The 20,355-nt window shown below is 41.1% G+C and overlaps 1 protein-coding gene across 7 annotated transcripts in view; it reads right to left on the bottom strand.

Annotated features, from left to right (window-relative positions):
- Positions 1–11,896, bottom strand: part of PCCA (propionyl-CoA carboxylase subunit alpha) — a 389,666-nt gene extending 377,770 nt beyond the window's left edge. For all 7 annotated transcript variants that reach the window (XM_073795382.1, XM_019920938.3, XM_073795385.1 and 4 more), the window contains exons 1-2: positions 11,739–11,896; positions 2,813–2,890 (exon numbers count right to left, since the gene is read on the bottom strand). In XM_073795382.1, the coding sequence (XP_073651483.1) occupies positions 2,813–2,890; positions 11,739–11,843 (183 nt within the window). In that variant the 5' untranslated portion in view covers positions 11,844–11,896. The remainder of the gene's footprint in view (positions 1–2,812; positions 2,891–11,738) is intronic.
- Between the last annotated feature and the right edge of the window lie 8,459 nt (positions 11,897–20,355).

Genomic DNA, 20,355 nt, shown 5'->3' with positions numbered 1-20,355 from the left:
CAATCACAACAAAATGTGTTAAGCGCTACAACACAGCTGTGTTAAGTGCAGCGAAGGGAGAGAGTGAACAGCATGCGTTAAGGCAGTGACATTGAAAGCAGACGGTAGCACTGAAAAACTACAAGTAATTTTTAAGACAGCTCAAGCACAAAACAAGTATGCGGGCACTGTGGCAAATAAAGCTGGGGTAAAAAGGCTGGATTAAGAAAGGACCTTCTTTCATTTCATTTCATCTCATTCATATCATTTAAAGACCTGGGACTTTATCCTGTATCTGGAGAGCCGTATACAAGACACTCCGAAGATACTCTAAGAGGAAAATCAAAAACAACACCTTTAAGCCAGGAACCTGAATCCTTGAAGCCAGGGGGCTTTCAGGTACCATGGGAGATAAAGAACTTTTGCAGAAACTGTTTGCTTTTTTAATTTTTTATTTTTACACAATTTTAAAGGTTACTTTCCATTTACAGTTGTTACAAAATATTGGCTATATTCCCTGTGTTGTACAATACATCCTTAAGCCTGTTGGGTACTGAGGTAAACTACTGGGTACTGAGGTACCCAATGGTCTGTACCTCCCACTGCTGCACCCCTATGTTGCCCCCAGCACAGGTACCACTACTTTGTTCTCTGTATCTGTGAGTCTGCTTCTTTTACGTTATATTCACTAGTTTGTTGTATCTTTTAGATTCCACATATAAGTGATATCATATAGTATTTGTCTTTCTCTGTCTGACATTTCACTCAGCAAAATGCCCTCCAAGTCCATCCATGTTGCTGCAAATGGTCAATTTTCATTCCTTTTTATGGCTGAGTAGTATTCCATTGTGTACATATACCACATCTTCTTTATCCATTCATCTGGTGATGGACACTTAGGTTATTTCCATGTCTTGACAACTGTAAATAATGCTGCTATGAACACTGGGGTGTGTAGCAACTGTTTTATACCTTTGCTATTGCTGTCATGGGGTAAAAAACACACTGGAAGTTTCATGAGAATTTTTTTAAGTTATTTTCTTTTAATCCGTTCTCTCTCTACCCCTCCTTCCTTTTTTCCCTTCCCTATGTTTAGATCATAGCTGGCATCTAAAACCAGCAAGGACACTTCTCTCCATTCAGGGACCAAGAGAAAGGCTGAGCTGGCCTGTTCCACTTGTTATTTGGAGGAATGGCGGCAGAACTCTAGATCCCGAGTCACTCACCAAGCACTTCCGAGAAGGAGTACAGCACAGTGGGTAAACCCACCAGCTCAGGAGAAAGACAGTCTTGCGTTTACACCCAGCTTACACTTACTATTGTGGGTTTTAAGCTTCCGTTTCCAAATGTACAAAACTGAATGAACAAAACAGTTAAGGATAATATTAAGCAGCTGACATTACCTATATGCCAGGTACTGTGGAAAATCCCTTCTGCGTACTACCTCATTTAATCCTCGTAAGAGTCCTATGAGGTCAGTTTTGATAAAATCCCAATTTTAAAATGAGAAAATTGAGGTCTGATGAAGCATAATCACTTGCCTAAGTCACCGGCAAAGTTAACTAGCAGTAAAGCCAGAGTTCACACCTCGGTATTTGTGTCAAAACACACCATGATATGACATAACCAGAGTATAATGGTGCAAGTTTTAAACACTGTATTATCAATGCCAGGACTTCCCTGGGATCCAGTGGTTAAGACTCCGTGCTTCCAATGCAGGGGGCACAGGTTCGATCCCTGGTAGGGGAACTAAGATCCCTCATGCCTTGTGGCATGGCCAAAACATAAAAAATAATAAAATAAAATAAAATACATTAAAGTTAATTTCACCTGTTTTGTTTTTTTGTTTTTTTTTTTTTGTGGTACACGGGCCTCTCACTGTTGCGGCCTCTCCCGTTGCGGAGCACAGGCTCCGGATGTGCAGGCTCAGCGGCCATGGCTCACGGGCCCAGCTGCTCCGCAGCATGTGGGATCTTCCCAGACTGGGGCACGAACCCGTGTCCCCTGCATCGGCAGGCACACTCTCAACCACTGCGCCACCAGAGAAGCCCTCACCTGTTTCTTTTTAATGTGGCTATTAGAAAACATAAAATTACATATGCCCTACAACTGTGTCCACAATATATTTCTTTTGAACTGCAGTGATATACACCCTTTTTTTCCCCGAGCCTCCAGATTCTTTTGAGTAGTTTTGCATATGTCAACCGACAAGTTAGAAGACTATTTCATTCTCAGATGATCATTCATATTAGTTCTACTTCAATGACATTTAACTTGAACCATCTCATCTTAACCAAAACTCTTCTTCTGCCTTCTTTGATGCCTTTATTGTCACCAAATCATGTTTTACCTCCAATCACCACTTCTAGTTCCTTTATCTCTCCTCTTACAAGCCTCAAACATTATCATGTATCAAGATTTTAACTGGAATTTCCCTGTCCCAAAATTTACAATACCCATAATTGCCGTCATTCAAAATGAATCTTACAAATATTAAGTAAATGAAAAAAAAAAACCCAATAGTTTAATCAAAATCTCTCAACTGCCTAGTCTAAGAAAGAATGTTGTATTAGTGATCCTGCTGAAAACAAGGGAAACACATTGTAAATTTATTCGATTTGTGGTATAGGTAAAAATACAAAATTTAAAGACTCAGGTTGTGGCCCACAATGAAAAAAGGAACAAAGATTGAGCACTTATAAAACCTATGATGTAGACCAATAAATAATTACACAGCATCAATAAAATTTAATCTGCCCAGTGAACATAACATGGAGACAACAAAGTAAAACCATTATAACTTAACCGTTAAAAGTATTTTTTAAATACTTACTTTTTCATTAGAATCATATGCCGCTGAACAGAGACTACGAGACACCACTAAATGCTGTCTTGAATAATGTGGAACATGCTATCAAAAGAAAAAAAAAGAAAGTGAAATAAACTACAGATACTTGAATGAACTTTATTTTTCAAGTTCATTCATTTTCAAGTTTATTTTCAAGTAAATATTTTTCAGGGTAATTCTTCCAGTATGCTTCTAGCTACAGTGTTTCATCAATCAATATATGTAGTTCTAAGCAACATACCATAACTATAGAAGGTAAATCATAACTAGACACATCCCCTTGGCACACATGAGGAAACCAAAGGCATCAAAACAATCTCCAGAAAAGTAGAATAAGAGCCAATGGGTCAAGTAAAATTAGAAGAAAGGTCTTTCTGATCATGCAGACTAATATGGCAGGATCAGAATGTCACATACCATGCAGAACTTTATACAACATAAAACAAGTGACTTGGCATTCAAAGAGCTTCAATTTTAACAGCGTCCAGAAAAATAACAAAATATTATTTTTTATTTGCTAATGTCTTAAACATGATTTCTTATTTTACTTATTCTGGTATAAACGTGGTTTGGCAAATAAAAATGAAAAGGTAATACTAATAATCAAGTTCACTTCTAATTCATTACCATAAATGTTTGTGGAAAAAGTATGTCTTGGGGGCTTCCCTGGTGGCGCAGTGGTTGAGAGTCCGCCTGCCAACGCAGGGGACATGGGTTCGTGCCCCAGTCCGGGAAGATCCCACATGCCGTGGAGCGGCTGGGCCCGTGAGCCATTGCCACTGACCCTGTGCATCCGGAGCCTGTGCGTCCAGAGCCTGTGCTCCACAACGGGAGAGGCCACAACAGTGAGAGGCCCGCGTACCGCAAAAAAAAAAAAAAAAAAAAAAGTATATCTTAAGCCTTTAAAACATTAAGAATAATCAGTAATAAAGGTTATAGCCAAAGTTTAAGAAAATAATTTAGCCAGTAGTCACTGATGAAGGTAGACCAAGAAAAAAAAAGGCGGTGGGGGACTTCCTTGGTGGTCCAGTGGTTAAGAATCTACCTGTCAATGCAGGGGACACAGGTTCGATCCCTGGTCCAGGAAGATCCCAAGTGCTGAGGGGCAACTAAGCCCGTGCGCCACAACTACTGAGCCTGTGCTCTAGAGCCCGTGAGCCGCAACTACTGAGCCCATGTGCTGCGACTACTGAAACCGCACGCCTAGAGCCCATGCTCCGCACAAAGAGAAGCCACCGCAATGAGAAGCCGACACATCTCAAGGAAGAGTAGCCCCTGCTCGCTGCAACTAAAGACCCCGCGAGCAGCAACCAAGATCCAGCGCAGCCCAAAAAAAGGGGGGGGGGGGTGGACAGGGGCAAAAGGCAACAGGTACTACGTCGGAGAATTTTCTAATATCATAACTCAAATACGAAGCAAAAAATTTTTATTATATTTTAAAATGAAAAAGATGTATACAGTTATTTTTTTAGAAATATATAGCCCCAAATTACAAAATGTAATCTTTATGCAAAAGTGAATGTAGTAGATAAGAAAGATACACTTTACAAAACAAAACCTACATTACCAAGTAAAAAGGACTGATGATGAACAATGAACTGAGAATGGGAAGAAAATTGACTTTATTACTGTGTCTCTTTCACAGCAACAAAACTCACTCTCATAGTCATGCAAGCATCCCTGTGAGTTCAAAAGTATTAGTCCCAATTTTTAAAATGAGAAAACTGAGTCTCAAGAATTTTAAATTTTCAAGTCACAAGGGCTAGGCTGCAAGAGTAACAAGATTTAAGCACAGATCTATTAAAAGCATTCTGAAGTTTTTTATCTTGAGATAATACAAATAGTGGCACTTCCCACATTAACAATAACATCTGTGCAAAGATATGATTTGGGGTAAAAAACAATCTACCAAGGGGGTCTCACCACTCCTATGTGTTCAAATAAAAATTCAGTCTTCCACTGCCCTCAGCAGAATAGCTATAATCTGTGAACTTTACTCTTATATCAAACTTAATAGGATAAAGATAATACTCCCTCCCCTAAAAATCATATCTTGTGTTTACAGCCTCAGCCAATGCAGAAAGCAAACTCTAAATATAAAGAAAAGCAAAACCTACCTGGGAATTTCTCACATTTATTCCGCTGCAAGGTAGCGCTAGGCTATTTACACAAGAAAGTAAATAGCATACCAGCTTCCTATCAATTTTATAAAATGAAACAAAACAGTTTACAGTTTTACAAATTTTTCCTAGTATCATAAGGCACACAACGTTCTGTTGTAGGAACACGTCAACATATCCTTTTACAAAAGGCAAAATCATACATGTGTCTTTAGTCACTAACAAATAAAGGGCGTAACTGATTCCTGATGGCAAAAACCAAATGTGAGTCTTCCAGAGACAAAACACAATCTGGGGTAGACATTTTAGGTATTCTAATTAGCTTTGGAGAGAGAGAATAAACAGCGATGTTTATGTCTGGGGAAGGGAACACGTCCCAGAATACCGCCTGGGAAAGAACTCTGGGAGAAGAAACCAAGGAACCTGAGTTCTAACCCTAGCTCAGCTGACACTATTTCTAGGACTTGAGCAAACCACTTTAACTCCTCTACCCTCTACTGAGAAATGAAAGCTCAGATGAGTTTTCTCTAAGGTCCCTACTAACCTACACCACTAATATTCAAAAATCAAGAGCTTAGTACAGGGATTCTAACATGTGCAAGCATCAGACAATTATGAAGAATATGCAGTTAATCCAAACTGAACATGTGGGCCAAGAGGATGGTGACACGGATCTCACTGCTGAACTGCTCCGAGAGCAACAAACGCTGAGCTATTCGGTGGAAATAGAGCTAATTTCAGAGATCTGAATAAATATGAATTAAGTTTCTAGAATACCTTTGGGAATAAAAACCTCAGGACTCTATCTCATCAGATAGTCTCATGAAAAATGGACTAAGCTAAACTTGGTCCCAACAGAACAGTTTCTAACCTAGAACAATTCAAGCTCTGAGAAATGTTTGGGTCAGCTGACTCAATTTAACACACATTTACTTTCAGGAAACTACCAATAACACAAAGCTCAAAAATGTCTATACCACACAGTTCTTAAAACTAAATCAACTCTTACAAATTACACCTGACCAAAATGTAGGAGAAGAACTAGCACTACCTAACTGATCAAACTGGGGTTTTTAAAATCTTTTTATTACTATTTTTAAATAGCTGGTTCTGAAGATCTAACAGATTATATTTTACCACCATTACCAAAAAAAGAAAGCATACAGCTGTACACATGTGAATTTGTGATAATGTGGCCCCAAAATTAAAAAAACATAGATGTCCCTAGTGAGCCAAGAAACTAGAAGTAGAAACGGTACAAGCAATCAGAACAAACTACTGAGGAAAAACAAGAGTTTGGGCCATACCCACAGCAAGTCCAAACTGGTTTGCAGTCAGCCCCACAACGGCTCTCTTGTGTTCCTGTTTACTCCTGGCAGGCCTTCATGGAAGTTCAAAGTTATAAAGAACACAAGTCAAAAATCAGATAATTTTGTAGAGCTACAACGTAATTTTTTTTTTTTAATACAAGGGACAAGTTAGTAGAACTCTGCTAATTTGGACCTCTACATAGCATTTTTAATGTTATTTTTCTTAAGCATATAAAAAAATGGCTACAAGCTCAGTCCAAAATTCTTTTAAGATACTTCCTAGAACAAGTGTGTTCAAAGGAGAAACTTTAATCAACTCTATTTATAAAGACTATTTAGCCTATGACAGCCAAAAGGAGAAAGGTCAGTGTATGCAAAATGACTTCCCAATAATGTACTGCATTGGTTCTCTTCTGCAAGAATAAAGATTTCCAATATTTTCCACACTTAGAAAAGAAATGCCAGCTAACAATGTGGCACGTGGGAAGTAGCACGACCTTCAGAGCCACAAGACCTGGATCAACTCTTAGCTCCACTGCTTCATAGGTATGAAACATTGAGCAAATAATTTCTCTGGACTCCAGCTTCCATCTATAAAATGTACTAGATGACACCTCCCTTGCTTTCCTACAGGGCTGTTGAAAAAAAAAAAAATCAAGCCTTTATAAATGGTAAAGCACCAAGAAAATGGAAGCTATTACACAAAAACTAAATCCAATTATGCAGCTGTAGCTTTCTTTCTTAAAATTATACCAGGCCAGGGATTCCCTGGTGGCACAGCAGTTAAGAATCCGCCTGCCAATGCAGGGGACACGGGTTCGAGCCCTGGTCCAGGAGGATCCCACATGCCGTGAAGCAACTAAGCCCGTGCACCACAACTACTGAGCCTGTGCTCTAGAGCCCGCGAGCCACAACTACTGAAGCCCACGCGCCTAGAGCCAATGTGAAGCCCACACACTGCAACGAAGAGTAGCCCCCGCTCACCGCAACTAGAGAAAGCCTGCGGGCAGCAATGGAGACCCGCCGCAACTACAGAAAGCCCGCAGGGAGCAATGAAGACCCAACGCAGCCATAAAAAAAACAAACAAACAAATAAATGAATAAATAAAAACAGGCCATTTCGGAGTTCCCATAAAAGTAATAATATAAGAGCTGTGATCTAGACTCAGATTCAGACCCCGGTTCAAATGCTGGCTCTGACATTTCTTAAACATAATTTTCCTCACATATAAACTGGGCATAAAAACTACTTATCTAGGACATAAGGCTGCCATGAGGATTAAATGAGAATGTGTAAAATGCCTAGCACAGTTTTGCATATGTTGAAGTAAGCATACAATAACTGTTAACCAAAAAACGGGGTACAGCTTGTACACAAACTGTTCACATGCCTTCCGGCCATTGCCAACAAGGACTGCCCTTTTCTAACTAGGAGACCACCTACTTTCACATTCTAGATGTGGCCTCAGGTGGCAGCCCAAACTGGTAAATCCACTAGGCTCATGTTTAAAGAAGAACTTAAACACTAATCCTGCCAAACCAAAATTATTCCTCTTAACATAACCACAGCGGCATTCAGGTGTATAATACTAAAACAATTCTGTTGACAGGTTAATTCATTATCAGGATGCATGCTATTGGTGTTGGCCAAAAAGTTCATTCGGGTTTTACTATAAGATGTTATGGAAAACCCCGAACAAACTTATTGGCCAACCAATGCTTCAAAGAAACCATCCTCAAAATTGTGGATTAATGGAGTCATAACATGCTCTTACCAAGTAAAAGTAAATATTTGATAGTGCTTCATCTTCAAAACTTCCAGGCGAAGGTCCGCTCTTTCACATTTCACGACACAGAGCTGGGACGCACCAGCCAAATATTTCTTCCAGCATTTTAACAGAACCACAGTGACCAGAAAAAAAAACCCTTTAAAAACACTGCCGGAAGTCAGGCTTTTTCACTTAAGCACAGCTTTTCCTTCACAGACACTGACTATTTAGCCTTCAGGACCTCACTTGCCATCCCAATCTTCAACTGTCTGCCAAGACCTTCTGTTACAAGCTAAGCTGAATACGTAACATTTGAGAGAGATGATCAAATCTCAAGATTCATGTCAATTACTTCTCAATAAAACTGGGGGAATAAAACTCAAGATTCTCCAGCTCTGCCTCCATAGTAAAAGCTGGAACACCAGAGAACTATATACATCAACTTTAAAACTTCCTCATTCCACTACAGCTCCCCAACCAGGCCATTCCTCCCACCCCACCTATAGCAGATGTTGGTGTACATCCAGAACCTGTTCACCAGGTGGTGAAGGCCCCCAGTTGGTGTACTCTGGGTGTACTCTGTACATGTATCCTACTCATGGCTCACACCTGCTCCCTAGTTTGCCCCATTTGCCTCAACTAGACAGGAGTTCTCCATCAAGCCTGGGAGCTACATCCCTCCCAGCCCACAGCCAATGACTGACTCACACAGGGTTCAAAAGGCTGCCCCCGCCCCTCATCTCAAGGTGGGTCCAATTTAGTATTGCAATCTGTGCTTTAGGGCTGGCTGTCCAATATGGCAGCCACTAGCCACAGGCAGCTTCTGAGCACTTGAAATATGCCAGTCCAAATTCCAATGTGCTCCAAGTGTATAATACACACCAGATTTGAAGACTTAATACCAAAAACAAACAAACAACAAAAAAAAACCTTGTTAATTTTTTACCTTAACATATTGAAATATTTTAAATATACTGGGTTAAATAAAGTACATTAATATTTAACCTTTTAAAACAATTTTCAATGTGAGTGCTAGAAAATATTAAATTACATTTGCAGCTCACATTTTATGTTTATTGCACAGGGCTGAACTAGAACAGTGCTTCTCAAACTTAACTGTGCATCAGTATCACCTGGAGAAGGGCTTGTTAAAACAGATGGCTGGGCTCTAACGCCAGATTTTCAAACTTGGCAGGTCTAGGGTAGAGCTAGAAGATGTGCATTCCTAGCAAGTACCCAGGTAATGCTGCTGTTGCCGCTGTCGCCGCTGGCTGGAGTCCCCTGCTTTGAGAACCACTGCTCCAGGGCTCCCCTGTGGGATGAAACTGAATCTAGTTTCCATCTGGATCCCCTTCCTTGCTTAGATTTTTTTCCCCTGCTCTAGCTTGTTTTCTTCATTCTTCTCAACTACTACCACCTGCACAAAATCTCTCTTCAGGCTCTGCTTCTAGGAAACCTAACCATCCCACTGCCATAGAACTGTTCTTACACACTATAACTTTCACAAAGTGCCAGATTAATAGCAACCAATGAGATGTAAACTATCACTGCATCTTTTGTAAAACAGTAACAAAAGAGAAAAACTAAGACTCGGTGCAGCCAAATAAATAAATAAATATTTTTTTAAAAAGAAAGAAAACAGAAGTAGACAAGATGCAGGCTCTGCCAACACATTAAAAGGAAGAAACTGGGTAAGAAAAATCAGTTTATATGTTGTACAATAAGTGTACAGCAGTAAACAGAGTAACAACTTCCTTCTCTCTCAACCTCTCCACACTAAAATATGTCAGTGTAATAATTCCTCCCAACTCCAACATGAATGGTTTCCCATAAAACCAAGCACGGCCTACAGCAAGGCCCAGCATGGTCTGACTCCTACCTACCTCCCCAGCACCATCTAATCTCAATACCAGAGCCTCAGTAGCCTTTTCTCAGTTCTCCTACCTTGTCATGCCCTCCGGCCCAGGACTTTTGTACGTGCTGCTCTCTCACATATAACGTTCACCTCTTTCTTCTCTCTTTGCCTAGAAAAAAGTCACTTTGTCCTTCAAAACTTGTTTCAACTTTCACTTCCAAAGGAAAACTCCCTTACCTTAGGCATGGTTTGAGCAAGTCACATAAAACTGTGCCTCAATTTCTCCATCTGTAAATGGGGATTATATGGCTGTTGTGAGGATTGGATAAATTAATTCAAGTAGAGCACCAGAACAGTATCTAGGACACAAAGCTCAAAATCTAGACTTGGTCAAATCCCTCCATTTTATTTTCTTCTATACAGCACTAGGACCTCTCCCCTAATAGCATTTCACACTTGTCTGTCTCCTTAACAGACTAAAATTTCTAAAAGAGAAATTATATTCATTTCATAGAGATGGAACACAGGAAGTAGAGAAAGACTTGCTGAAAAAAAAAAAAAAAACAGCTGAAAGGAAGAAGCGGAGGTCCAAAGAGATGACTTATTTAATATACCAAACTTCATCTGTGTGACTCCAAAGCCCATGCCTTCCCACCACACCATGCTGCCTCCTACACATCAATAAATGCATTCAGAGTTTTGCAACTGCAAGTGATGTGGCCAAAAAAGATTAAAAGATGAAAGAACACTAAAGATTAAGAAACAATAAATTGTGTGCCCACACAAACTTTGGGTTTTTTGAGAGTGGGCATTCTAAAGCTGACACTAAGCTAATGCACCTGCAGACTTACTTTCACTTCCATGTTCAGCTGTAGCTGAACATTTCTCACCTGGGACTAAGCTCCCTCCTCTTTAAAAGAGTAGGATGCACCAAATCATCTCTAACGTGTCTTCCAATTCTAAAAGTTAAATGACAATAAATCAAGTTACGTGCCTGTTTTTTTAAAAGGAAGATAACAGGTGGTTTTCAGAGAAACCTTTATTTTAAATAATTTGTTCAAGTGACTTAAACTGTTAATAAAGTAAGTTAGGTAGTCTTCGTTTAGAACTTACAAGAGACTCCATGTTGAAGACAAAAAGTGTTAAGAGCCACACACAAACACTCCAACGTGTAAGTCAAGGCTACCACCATGAAAACCCTAGAACATACAGTGCAGAGATGTGTTTAGAAGAGCACAAACATCAGGCTAACCACTACAGAGAAGAGAAATACTCACAAGATGCATATACAGTATATAATGATATAATACAATTAAAATAGGCTCTCAACTCAAGCAAAGGTAGTAGCAATCCTGACATCTTATGATACTTTAAAAGGTGAGACAAACTCAAAACCCTAACTCTACTTGAATAGCAATTTAGTGTCCCTTCAAAGCAGGAAGGAGGCAAAAGAAAATGGAAACGATAAGGACCCTTAAAAATACACCTGGAAAGCTCAAGACAAGCCAAAACCTCATGGCCGAAGAGCGGGAGCACGGGAAATGCACGTACATTACAGCCAGGTGGCTGTCAGCCGCTCCCGAGAAAGCAGAAAACTCACGCCTACAGGCTCCTTGGGCCGCTCGGCCCTCCATGATACTCCGAGTAACAGCTGGGGCGAAGGACGCCGGCTCTGCCCCGCTCCAGGGCGAACTCCGGAGGGAGAGGGAGTTAGGGGCGCGGTCCGACGCGGAACCCGGCGCCGAGTGTCGCCCGGACACCTACGGAGCGCTCTACGCAGCACTAGCCACCGCCTGGCGGTGCGGGGCTGGGAGCCCAGTGAGACCCAGGCCCACGGGGAGTCCCGGCGCTCCTCACCTTCAGGGTCCATAGCGCCGCGCTCCGCAACAGTGGCTGCGGCCACCGCCGTCCACGCCGTCCTGCTGTGACCAGCGCTGCCTCCCCGACACAGAGACCCGCCATTGTTGCCCCTGCAGACCGGAGCTCCACTGACCTCTCACCCCGCGGAAGGAGTCGGAGAAAGGGAGCGCCTACAATTCGGCCAATCACGAGCCTGGGATCCGTGGCCCCGCCCCCTACTGCGGGGAAGGGAGGGACCGGCAGTGGGACTCGCCCAACCGCGGGAGCCGGGAGCCTGGATGCTGGGCAAGCGCGTGCTGGGCCGCGGGGGAGGCTGGCCGAGCGGCCAGCCAGGAGCCAGCTTGGGGCTGCCAGCCCGACACTATCCCGGCAATGAGCGAGACAGGAAGGACACACGTGTGTTCTGGCGGCGGTTGATCCGCGCCTGCTTGGGGTAAACCCCGTATTGCGCCAGCTTCCACTTAGCAACTTACACGCAGTGCGGCCAGCGAACGTCAGTGAGGTAACTCCGCCCCTTGACCACCCCTCAGCCCAGGGCCACCCTACAGTCTCGAGTGACCTAAGTTCCAGGCAGGTACCCAAACTAAGATCCTGTAAGTTTGAAGGCGTAAGTTGCAAAGCGCCAAACCAAGGTAAGGTTTTGGACAAATGTGGTAACATAGAAAACGCTCTAGGTCTAGAAATCAGAGATCCCAGCTCAAGCCCTACCTCTTCTGCATATACTAACATCTGCGTGTCAGAGGAATTAGCCATAACCAAAGTCAGTTTCTGTTGCTTGCAAGTCGGCACGTTTATTAACACAACTACTAAGGGCTAGCCCTTGTTAGATGCCTCAAATTTTGTCTCTTTTAATCTTTGTAAGAACCCTATTGGCCTATACATTTCCCATTTTAAGAAACTGAATTTATAGAGAGGAAAAGCCACTCAGCTAGTAAGTAGTGAAACTAGGGTTTGAACCCAGGTCTGGCTGTCTTCAGGGACTGGACTTTTGTTTTATTATGGACAGTTTTTAACAGACACAAAAGAGAGAAAATAGTCTTATGATCACCCAGGCACCCATCACACATCTTCAACAAATCAACATTTTGTCAATCTCGTTTCATCTATTCCCCCTGCTTATTTTTTGCTGGAGTATTCTGAAGCAAATCTCAGACATCAGGTCCTCTCACCTATATATACACGATAGCATCAGGGGCGCTCTCTTAACTATTTTGCTTCTCATACAGAGTCACCTTGAGACAGTTAACAAAGCTAGGAATGACACAGAATGTCTTACAACATGGCAAATGCCAAAAGAGATACAAACTGTTTAAGGATAGCTGAGAGGTGACGCAATGGAATTTTAAAATGTAAGCAGGAACTTGCATGACACACAATATAAAAATTTATATCAGTTTCACAGGATTTCTCACTTAGGTATCTAAGGATGGGCTCATTTCCTACCCAGGAAACCTGCTTTTCTCTTTTTTTCTTTTCCTTCCTCCCATTTTTACCCTTAGGAGTGATTCTCCTTAGATCCTATCTGTTTTGTCTTATAGAAGTTATTTTCTTGTACGGCAGTTGTGGCAGAAACTACTTGTTCCATAATATCTATTCTCCACTCCTTTCTTTAGTAAAAGAGCTCCTGAGCTTTAGCTGAGCACATGGCCACCCAGCTAAAGGCTGCACTATCCACCCTCCCTAACAACAAGGTGTGGACATGTGACTAAGGTGTGCTTTATGGAATGTAAGAATTGTGCCCTTAAAGAGTAGAGGCATGCCTTCCATTTCCTCTTCCCTCCTTCCTGAAAGAAGACATACTGGTGCGTGCTGGAGCAACCATCTTAACTCGTGAGATAGAAGCCCCATGTTGAAAATAGCAGAGCAATAAGATAGGAGGAGCCAAGGTCCCCTACTCTGTGGAATCATCTTATCAGTCTTCTATTGCTTAATGCATGGACTGTTATGTGACAGAGAAATAAATTTTTATCTTGTTTAAATCATTGTTATTTCTGTCTTTACTATAGCAGCCAGAACTGTATCCTAATCAATTCACAAGTGAGGTACTGACAAAATGAAACCTGATATATGTGGTGATAACTTAATGGTGACCACCCCAATACAGCAAACCAGAATCTGAAAGCTGATGACCCCTGTTATGCCATGGTACCTCTTTAGTAAAATGGCTGCTTTCAAAGCCCGGGACAATATTGTTTTTGCTTTCTTTGATATAGCCTGTAATTCTAATACCGTGTTTTCAAGGGAATATAATTGCCAGTTTTGAGCTGAACAGTTCTACCTTCTCCAAGCTACGCCACACATTTTGGGATGTTTATCATCTCCAAAACCCACTTCCTGTTACCGATGTCTGAAAATAGTTGTTTCATATATTTTGTCCAATTTTCTATTTATCTATAGTGGGAGGGAACCAGCTTCTCCATCTAGAACCAGTCTGGAACCAGTTACTCTGCCTTTGCTAGAAATAATAAATCTCCTCTCAGAATTCTGAAAACATTTTACATCATCTTCTAGCTTCCAGAGTTGCTCTTGAGAAGTCAGATGCCAATCTCCCCTGTGATCCCCCGTATCCTGTTACAAGATACTGCCCTACTGTTGCATGGTGTGCATGGAGCCGAGGGAAGCTGGGGTGTAAATCAGGGAATCATAAGCAGCCACATGAGCAATAAGTAGCAAGACTGCACTCCACCTAGAGACCCTGAACTTTGCGCTACATACATATATTTGGCTCTCCCTGAGTTTGGAGCACTAACAGACTAGGTAAACCAGAGTGGAAATTATGTTTCCCCAAATCCTCTGCCCTATATGGTTCCTGGTTAGAGTTAACCAAAAGAGGACCTTGTAAGATATTTAGAAAGCAGGAGTGGGGGCTTCCCTGGTGGCGCAGTGGTTAGGAGTCCTCCTGCCATGCAGGGCGCGGGTTCGAGCCCTGGTCCAGGAAGATCCCACGTGCCACAGAGCGGCTAAGCCCGAGCGCCTGGAGCCCGTGCTCCACAACGGGGGGAGCCACTGCAGTGGGAGGCCCGCGCGCCGCAGCAAGGAGTGGGCCTCGCTCACCTCAACTGGAGAGAGCCCGCGCACAGTGACGAAGACCCAACGCAGCCAAAAATAATAAATAAATAAATTTAATTTAAAAAAAAGAAAGCAGGAGTGAAGTGGCAGCCAATACTCCCAGATTATTACTGAAAGGTAAGGAACACAGTTTCCTGGAAGACCGCATGTCCTCAGCCTCCACTCTGCATCCAGCTTGTTTTTCCCAACTGCTAGCCCTGCTGACCACCAGCAACCCCAGGCCCACCACCAGACACTTGGCTGCAGACCCCCAGAGGTGGTAGCTGTCCAGAAGCAATTGCTTCTCATGACCCCTTTCTGAGAGCCTTCCTCACATTCCTATCTGGCAGCCAGACATGCTTAGCTTCTCTGCTATCCCCCTTATCCAGCTTGTCCCACTTGTCTACCAATGCTTCAAGCAGACTCTTGTAATCACTCTTTCTCTGCCAGTAGCCTGTAGCCACTGATGAATGTGAGTATGTACTGCGGGAAGGGAAAATAACCAAAATTTTCAGGGATTACTGGACTCTAGCTCTGAACTGATGCTAATTCCTGGAGAGCCAAAATGCTATTGTATTCCCCCCGTAAAAGTAGAGTCTTATGGAGGTGTGCTTCCTTGGCTGAATCCTGACTGTTACACTAGTGAGAAGAGTGGTCATGCAGAACTCTTTAAGTGATGAAGGCGTGGACTGTGGCAGATACTGCTAGTTGTCCCCTAATACCCACCTTCCTCTTGCTTCTTTAGTAAAAGAACTCTCACAATTAGCTGGGTACATGGCCCTCAGGGAATAACTACATTTGCCAACTTCCATCACAGCAAGAGTGGCTAGGTTACTAAGTTTTGGCCAATGGGATGTAAGCAAAAGTGACATGGGTAACTTCTGGGTTGTGCCCCTAAAGGGAAGGGGCATGCCTTCCACTTTCCCTTCTCCTCTTCCCAGCTTGCCAGAATGTGGGCATAATGTTGGGGGCAAAGTTGTCATCTTAGATGATAAGAAGGAAGTCAGGCGTTGAGGAAGACAAAACAATATCCAAGGAGCTCGAAGGTGACACTATGGAGCTGCTATATCAGCCCTGGAAGGTTTTGCTCAGATTTTTATGCAAAAGAGAAAAACACTGTATCTTATTTAAGTTACTGTGTTGTGTTTTGTTTTGCCTTTGTTAACAGTAGCCGAATGTGTACCCTAACTAATAGAACACAACTCTATGCCTTTGCCCTCTCCACTTAAAGTTACAGATTGTACTCAGTAACAACAACAACAACAAAAACAAGCAAAATATAAACAGAAGACCTAAATAGACATTTCTCCAGAGAAGACATACAGATGGCCAATAGGCACATGAAAAGACGCTTGTCATTGATACTTATCAGAGAAATAAATGCAAATAAAACTATGATGAGTTATCACATCATACCAGTAATAATGGCTATTGTCAAAAAGTTTACAAATAATAAATGCTGAAGAGGGTGTCGAGAAAAGGGGACCCTCCTACAGTGTTGGTGGGAATGTAAATTGGTGCAGCCACTACGGAAAACAGTATGGAGGTTCCTTAAAAAACTAAAAATAGAGCTACTATGTGATCCAGCAACCCCACTTTGGGGTATATATTCAAAGGAAATGAAAACAGAAAATTGAAGAGATATCTGTACACCCATGTTGAAGCATTATTCACAACAGCCAAAACATAGAAACAACCTAAGTGTCCATCAACAAATGACTGAATAAAGATATGGTATATAAAGTGAAATAACCCACAGGGAGAAGGACAAATACCACATAATATCACTTATATGTAGAATCTAAAAAATAAGAAAAAATGTCAAACTCATAGACACAGAGTAGGAAAGTGCTTTCCAGGGGCTGGGGCAGGGGAGGAAATAGGGAGAGATTGGTAACAGAGTGCAAACTTTCAGCAATAAGATGAATAAGTTCTGAGGATCTAATGTAAAACATGGTGGCTATAACTGATAACACCATATTATATAACTGAAATTTGCTAAGAGAGTAGAACTTAATTGTTCTCACCATAAAAAAAAGTTATATATATGAGGTGATGGATGTGTTAATTACCTAGATGGGTGGAAATCCTTTCATAATGTATACGTATATCAAATCACCACAATGTAGACTTTAAACATCTTACAACTTTGTATGTCAATTATACCTCAATAAAGCTGAAATTTATAAATAGATAAATAAATAAATAAATTTTTAAATACTCCTCAAAACTGTCAAGGTCATGAAAAACAAGGAAAGACAGAAACTATCACAGACCAGAGATGGCTAAGGACATATGATGCAGTGCAATATCCTGGACTGGATACAAAAACTAAAAACTGTAAAAACTACTGAAATTCAAATAGAGTCTAGAGTTTAGTTAATAATAATGTACCAATGTTGTTTCCTTAGTTTTAACAAACGTACCATGGTAACATAAGACATTAACATTAGGGGAAATTATGTGAGGAGTGTATGGGAACTCTGTATTTTGTTTTTACCACTTTCCTATAAATCTAAAATTATTCAAAAATAAAAAATTTATCACCATAAAAAAAGGATAATTGAAAGGTAGATAAATAGGGAGAAAATATCTGCAAACGAAGCAACTGACAAGGGATTAATCTCCAAAATATACAAACAGCTCATGCAGCTCAATATCAAAAAAACAAACAACCCAATCAAAAATTGGGCAGAAGACCTAAACAGACACTTCTCCAAAGAAGACATACAGATGGCCAAAAAGCACATGAAAAGATGCTCGACATCACTAATTATTAGAGAAATGCAAATCAAAACTACAGTGAGGGCTTCCCTGGTGGTGCAGTGGTTAAGAATCCACCTGCCAATGCAGGGGACATGGGTTCGATCCCTGGTCCAGGAAGATCCCACATGCCACGAAGCAACTAAGTCAGTGCACCACAACTACTGAGCCTGCGCTCTACAGCCCACAAGCCACAACTACTGATCATGCATGCCATAACTACTGAAGCCTGAGTGCCTAGAGCCCATGCTCCACAAGAGAAGGCACCACAATGAGAAGCCCACTCATCTCAATGAAGGGTAGCCCCCACTCACCACAGCTAGAGAAAGCCCGCATGCAGCAACGAAGACCCAATGCAGCTGAAAATAAAATAAATAAAATAAATACGTTTATATATTAAAAAAAAACTACAATGAGGTATCACCTCACACCAGTCAGAATGACCATTATCAAAAAGTCTACAAACAATAAAGAGGGTGGAGAGGGTGTGGAGAGAAGGGAACCCTCCTGCACTGTTGGTGGGAATGTAAATTGAAACAGCCACTATGGAGAACAGTATGGAGGTTCCTTAAAAAAACTAAAAATAGAACTACCATATGACCCAGCAATCCCACTCCTAGGCATATACCCACAGAAAACCATAATTCAAAAAGATACATGCACCCCAATGTTCATTGCAGCATTATTTATAATAGCCAGGACAAGGAAGCAATCTAAATGTCCATCAACAGAGGAATGGATAAAGAAGATGTGATACATATATACAATGGAGTATTACTCAGCCAAAAGATATTTGTTCAAAAAGAACAAAATAATGCCATTTGCAGCAACATGGACGGACCTAGAGACTGTCATACTGAGTGAAGTTAAGTCAGACAAAGAAAGATAAGTATGATATCACATATATGGAATCTAAAAAAAGAAGGTACAAATGAACTTATTTACAAAACAGAAGTAGAATCACGGATGTAGAAAACAAACTTATGGTTACCAGGGGATAAGATGGGGAGGAATAAATTGGAAGATTGGGACTGACACATACACACTACTATATATAAAATAGAAAACTAATAAGAACCTGCTGTATAACACAGGGAACTCTACTCAATATTCTGTAATGGCCTATATGGAAAAAGAGTCTAAAAAAATAGAGTAGGTATATGTATAACTGATTCACTTTGCTGTACCCCTGAAACTAACATAACATTGTAAATCAACTATACTCCAATAAAAAATTTTTTAAGAAAATATGTATAAAGGGCATTACTGGGGACAATTAACTAAATTTACATGTGACTGGATTAGACAATTGGGTTTTTCTATGCTAAATTTCCTGCTTTTGGTCCTTGTACTGGAGTAATGTAAGAGAATATCCTTGTTCCTAAAAATACATACTTTGAAGTATTAAGAAAAAAAAACAAGAAAGGTGGATAAGTGGATATTCTAGGTAAAAGACTTACAAGCAGAGTGAATAGCATGTGTATGATAGTGAGCTGTGGGTCCATCAGCATGCTTTTGTATCACAAATGGTATGACTTCAGCAAAGGAAGCATTTACAGACAAAACTGAAGGAATAGGAAAGGGCCAGATCCTGAAGAGAGTAAATATTATTACTGCAGAGTTGGGGGTTTTCATTTTCGAGGCCAGAAATCACACTGTGGCACAACAATGGGCCACATATGGCACAAGGCTAAGTTTGGTTTTAGCCCTGGGTGTGTGTGTGTGTTAAATTGAGTTAGTTAAAAAACAAAAAAAAACAATTAAGTTAGTTAACTATATTCAAAATATGGCAGCTTTCACATAAAATTCCAAATTTTCTACTTCTCTTGAGAGATCAAAAGATTTAACAATGCAGGGATTCCCCAGATACACTCAAAGGCATCTCCCTTTGCCCACCAGGTCCTTTACTCATCCTCATAAGCTGCTTGTGTTTGGGGGGTTTTTTGTTTGTTTGTTTGTTTTTAAATTTTTATTGGGGTACAGCTGATTGATAATGTTGTGTTAGTTTCCGGTATACAGCAAAGTGAATCAGTTATACATATACATATATTCACTCTTTTTTTTTTTTTTTTTTGCAGTACGCGGGCCTCTCACTCTTGTGGCCTCTCCCGTTGCAGAGCACAGGCTCCGGACGCGCAGGCTCAGTGGCCATGGCTCACAGGCCCAGCCGCTCTGCGGCATGTGGGATCTTCCCGGACCAGGGCACAAACCTGTGTCCCCTGCATCGACAGGTGGACTCTCAACCACTGCGCCACCAGGGAAGTCCTTCTTTTTTTTTTTAGATCCTTTTCCCATATAGGCCATTACAGAGTATTGAGTAGAGTTCCCTGTGCTACACAGTAGGTCCTTATTATCTATTTTATACATAACTGTGTTTTTTATCGATGTTCTTTGAGGTAAGAAACCTGAAGCATCCTAATCCAGGAAGTGATACTGTATTTGCATTTTAGAAGGTATTGTGCATCATTCTAGAACTAGAGAAAAATATCCACATGAATAAATCTCACAGATATAAGATGAAGGAAAAAACAAAACAAAAAATAAATAAAAGGAAAACAAGCTGCAGAAGAATACATACAGTTTGATACCATTTTTATAAAGGCTTTAAGACATGTGAAACAATCTCATATTATTGAAGACCACATAATAAATAATAAAGGATGAAATAATGTATGGGAATGCTGGTCTATGAATTTGAGAGACAGGTTGCCCTTCTTGAGGGAGGCTGTATTCATTTCCTAGGGCTGTCACAACAAAATACCAAAGACTGGTAGCTTAAACAACAGAGCTTTTTTTCCTCACA

Source organism: Tursiops truncatus, chromosome 18 (genome assembly GCF_011762595.2).
Source record: "Tursiops truncatus isolate mTurTru1 chromosome 18, mTurTru1.mat.Y, whole genome shotgun sequence".
NCBI lineage: Eukaryota > Metazoa > Chordata > Mammalia > Artiodactyla > Delphinidae > Tursiops > Tursiops truncatus.
This window is presented reverse-complemented; position numbering and strand designations above follow the sequence as displayed.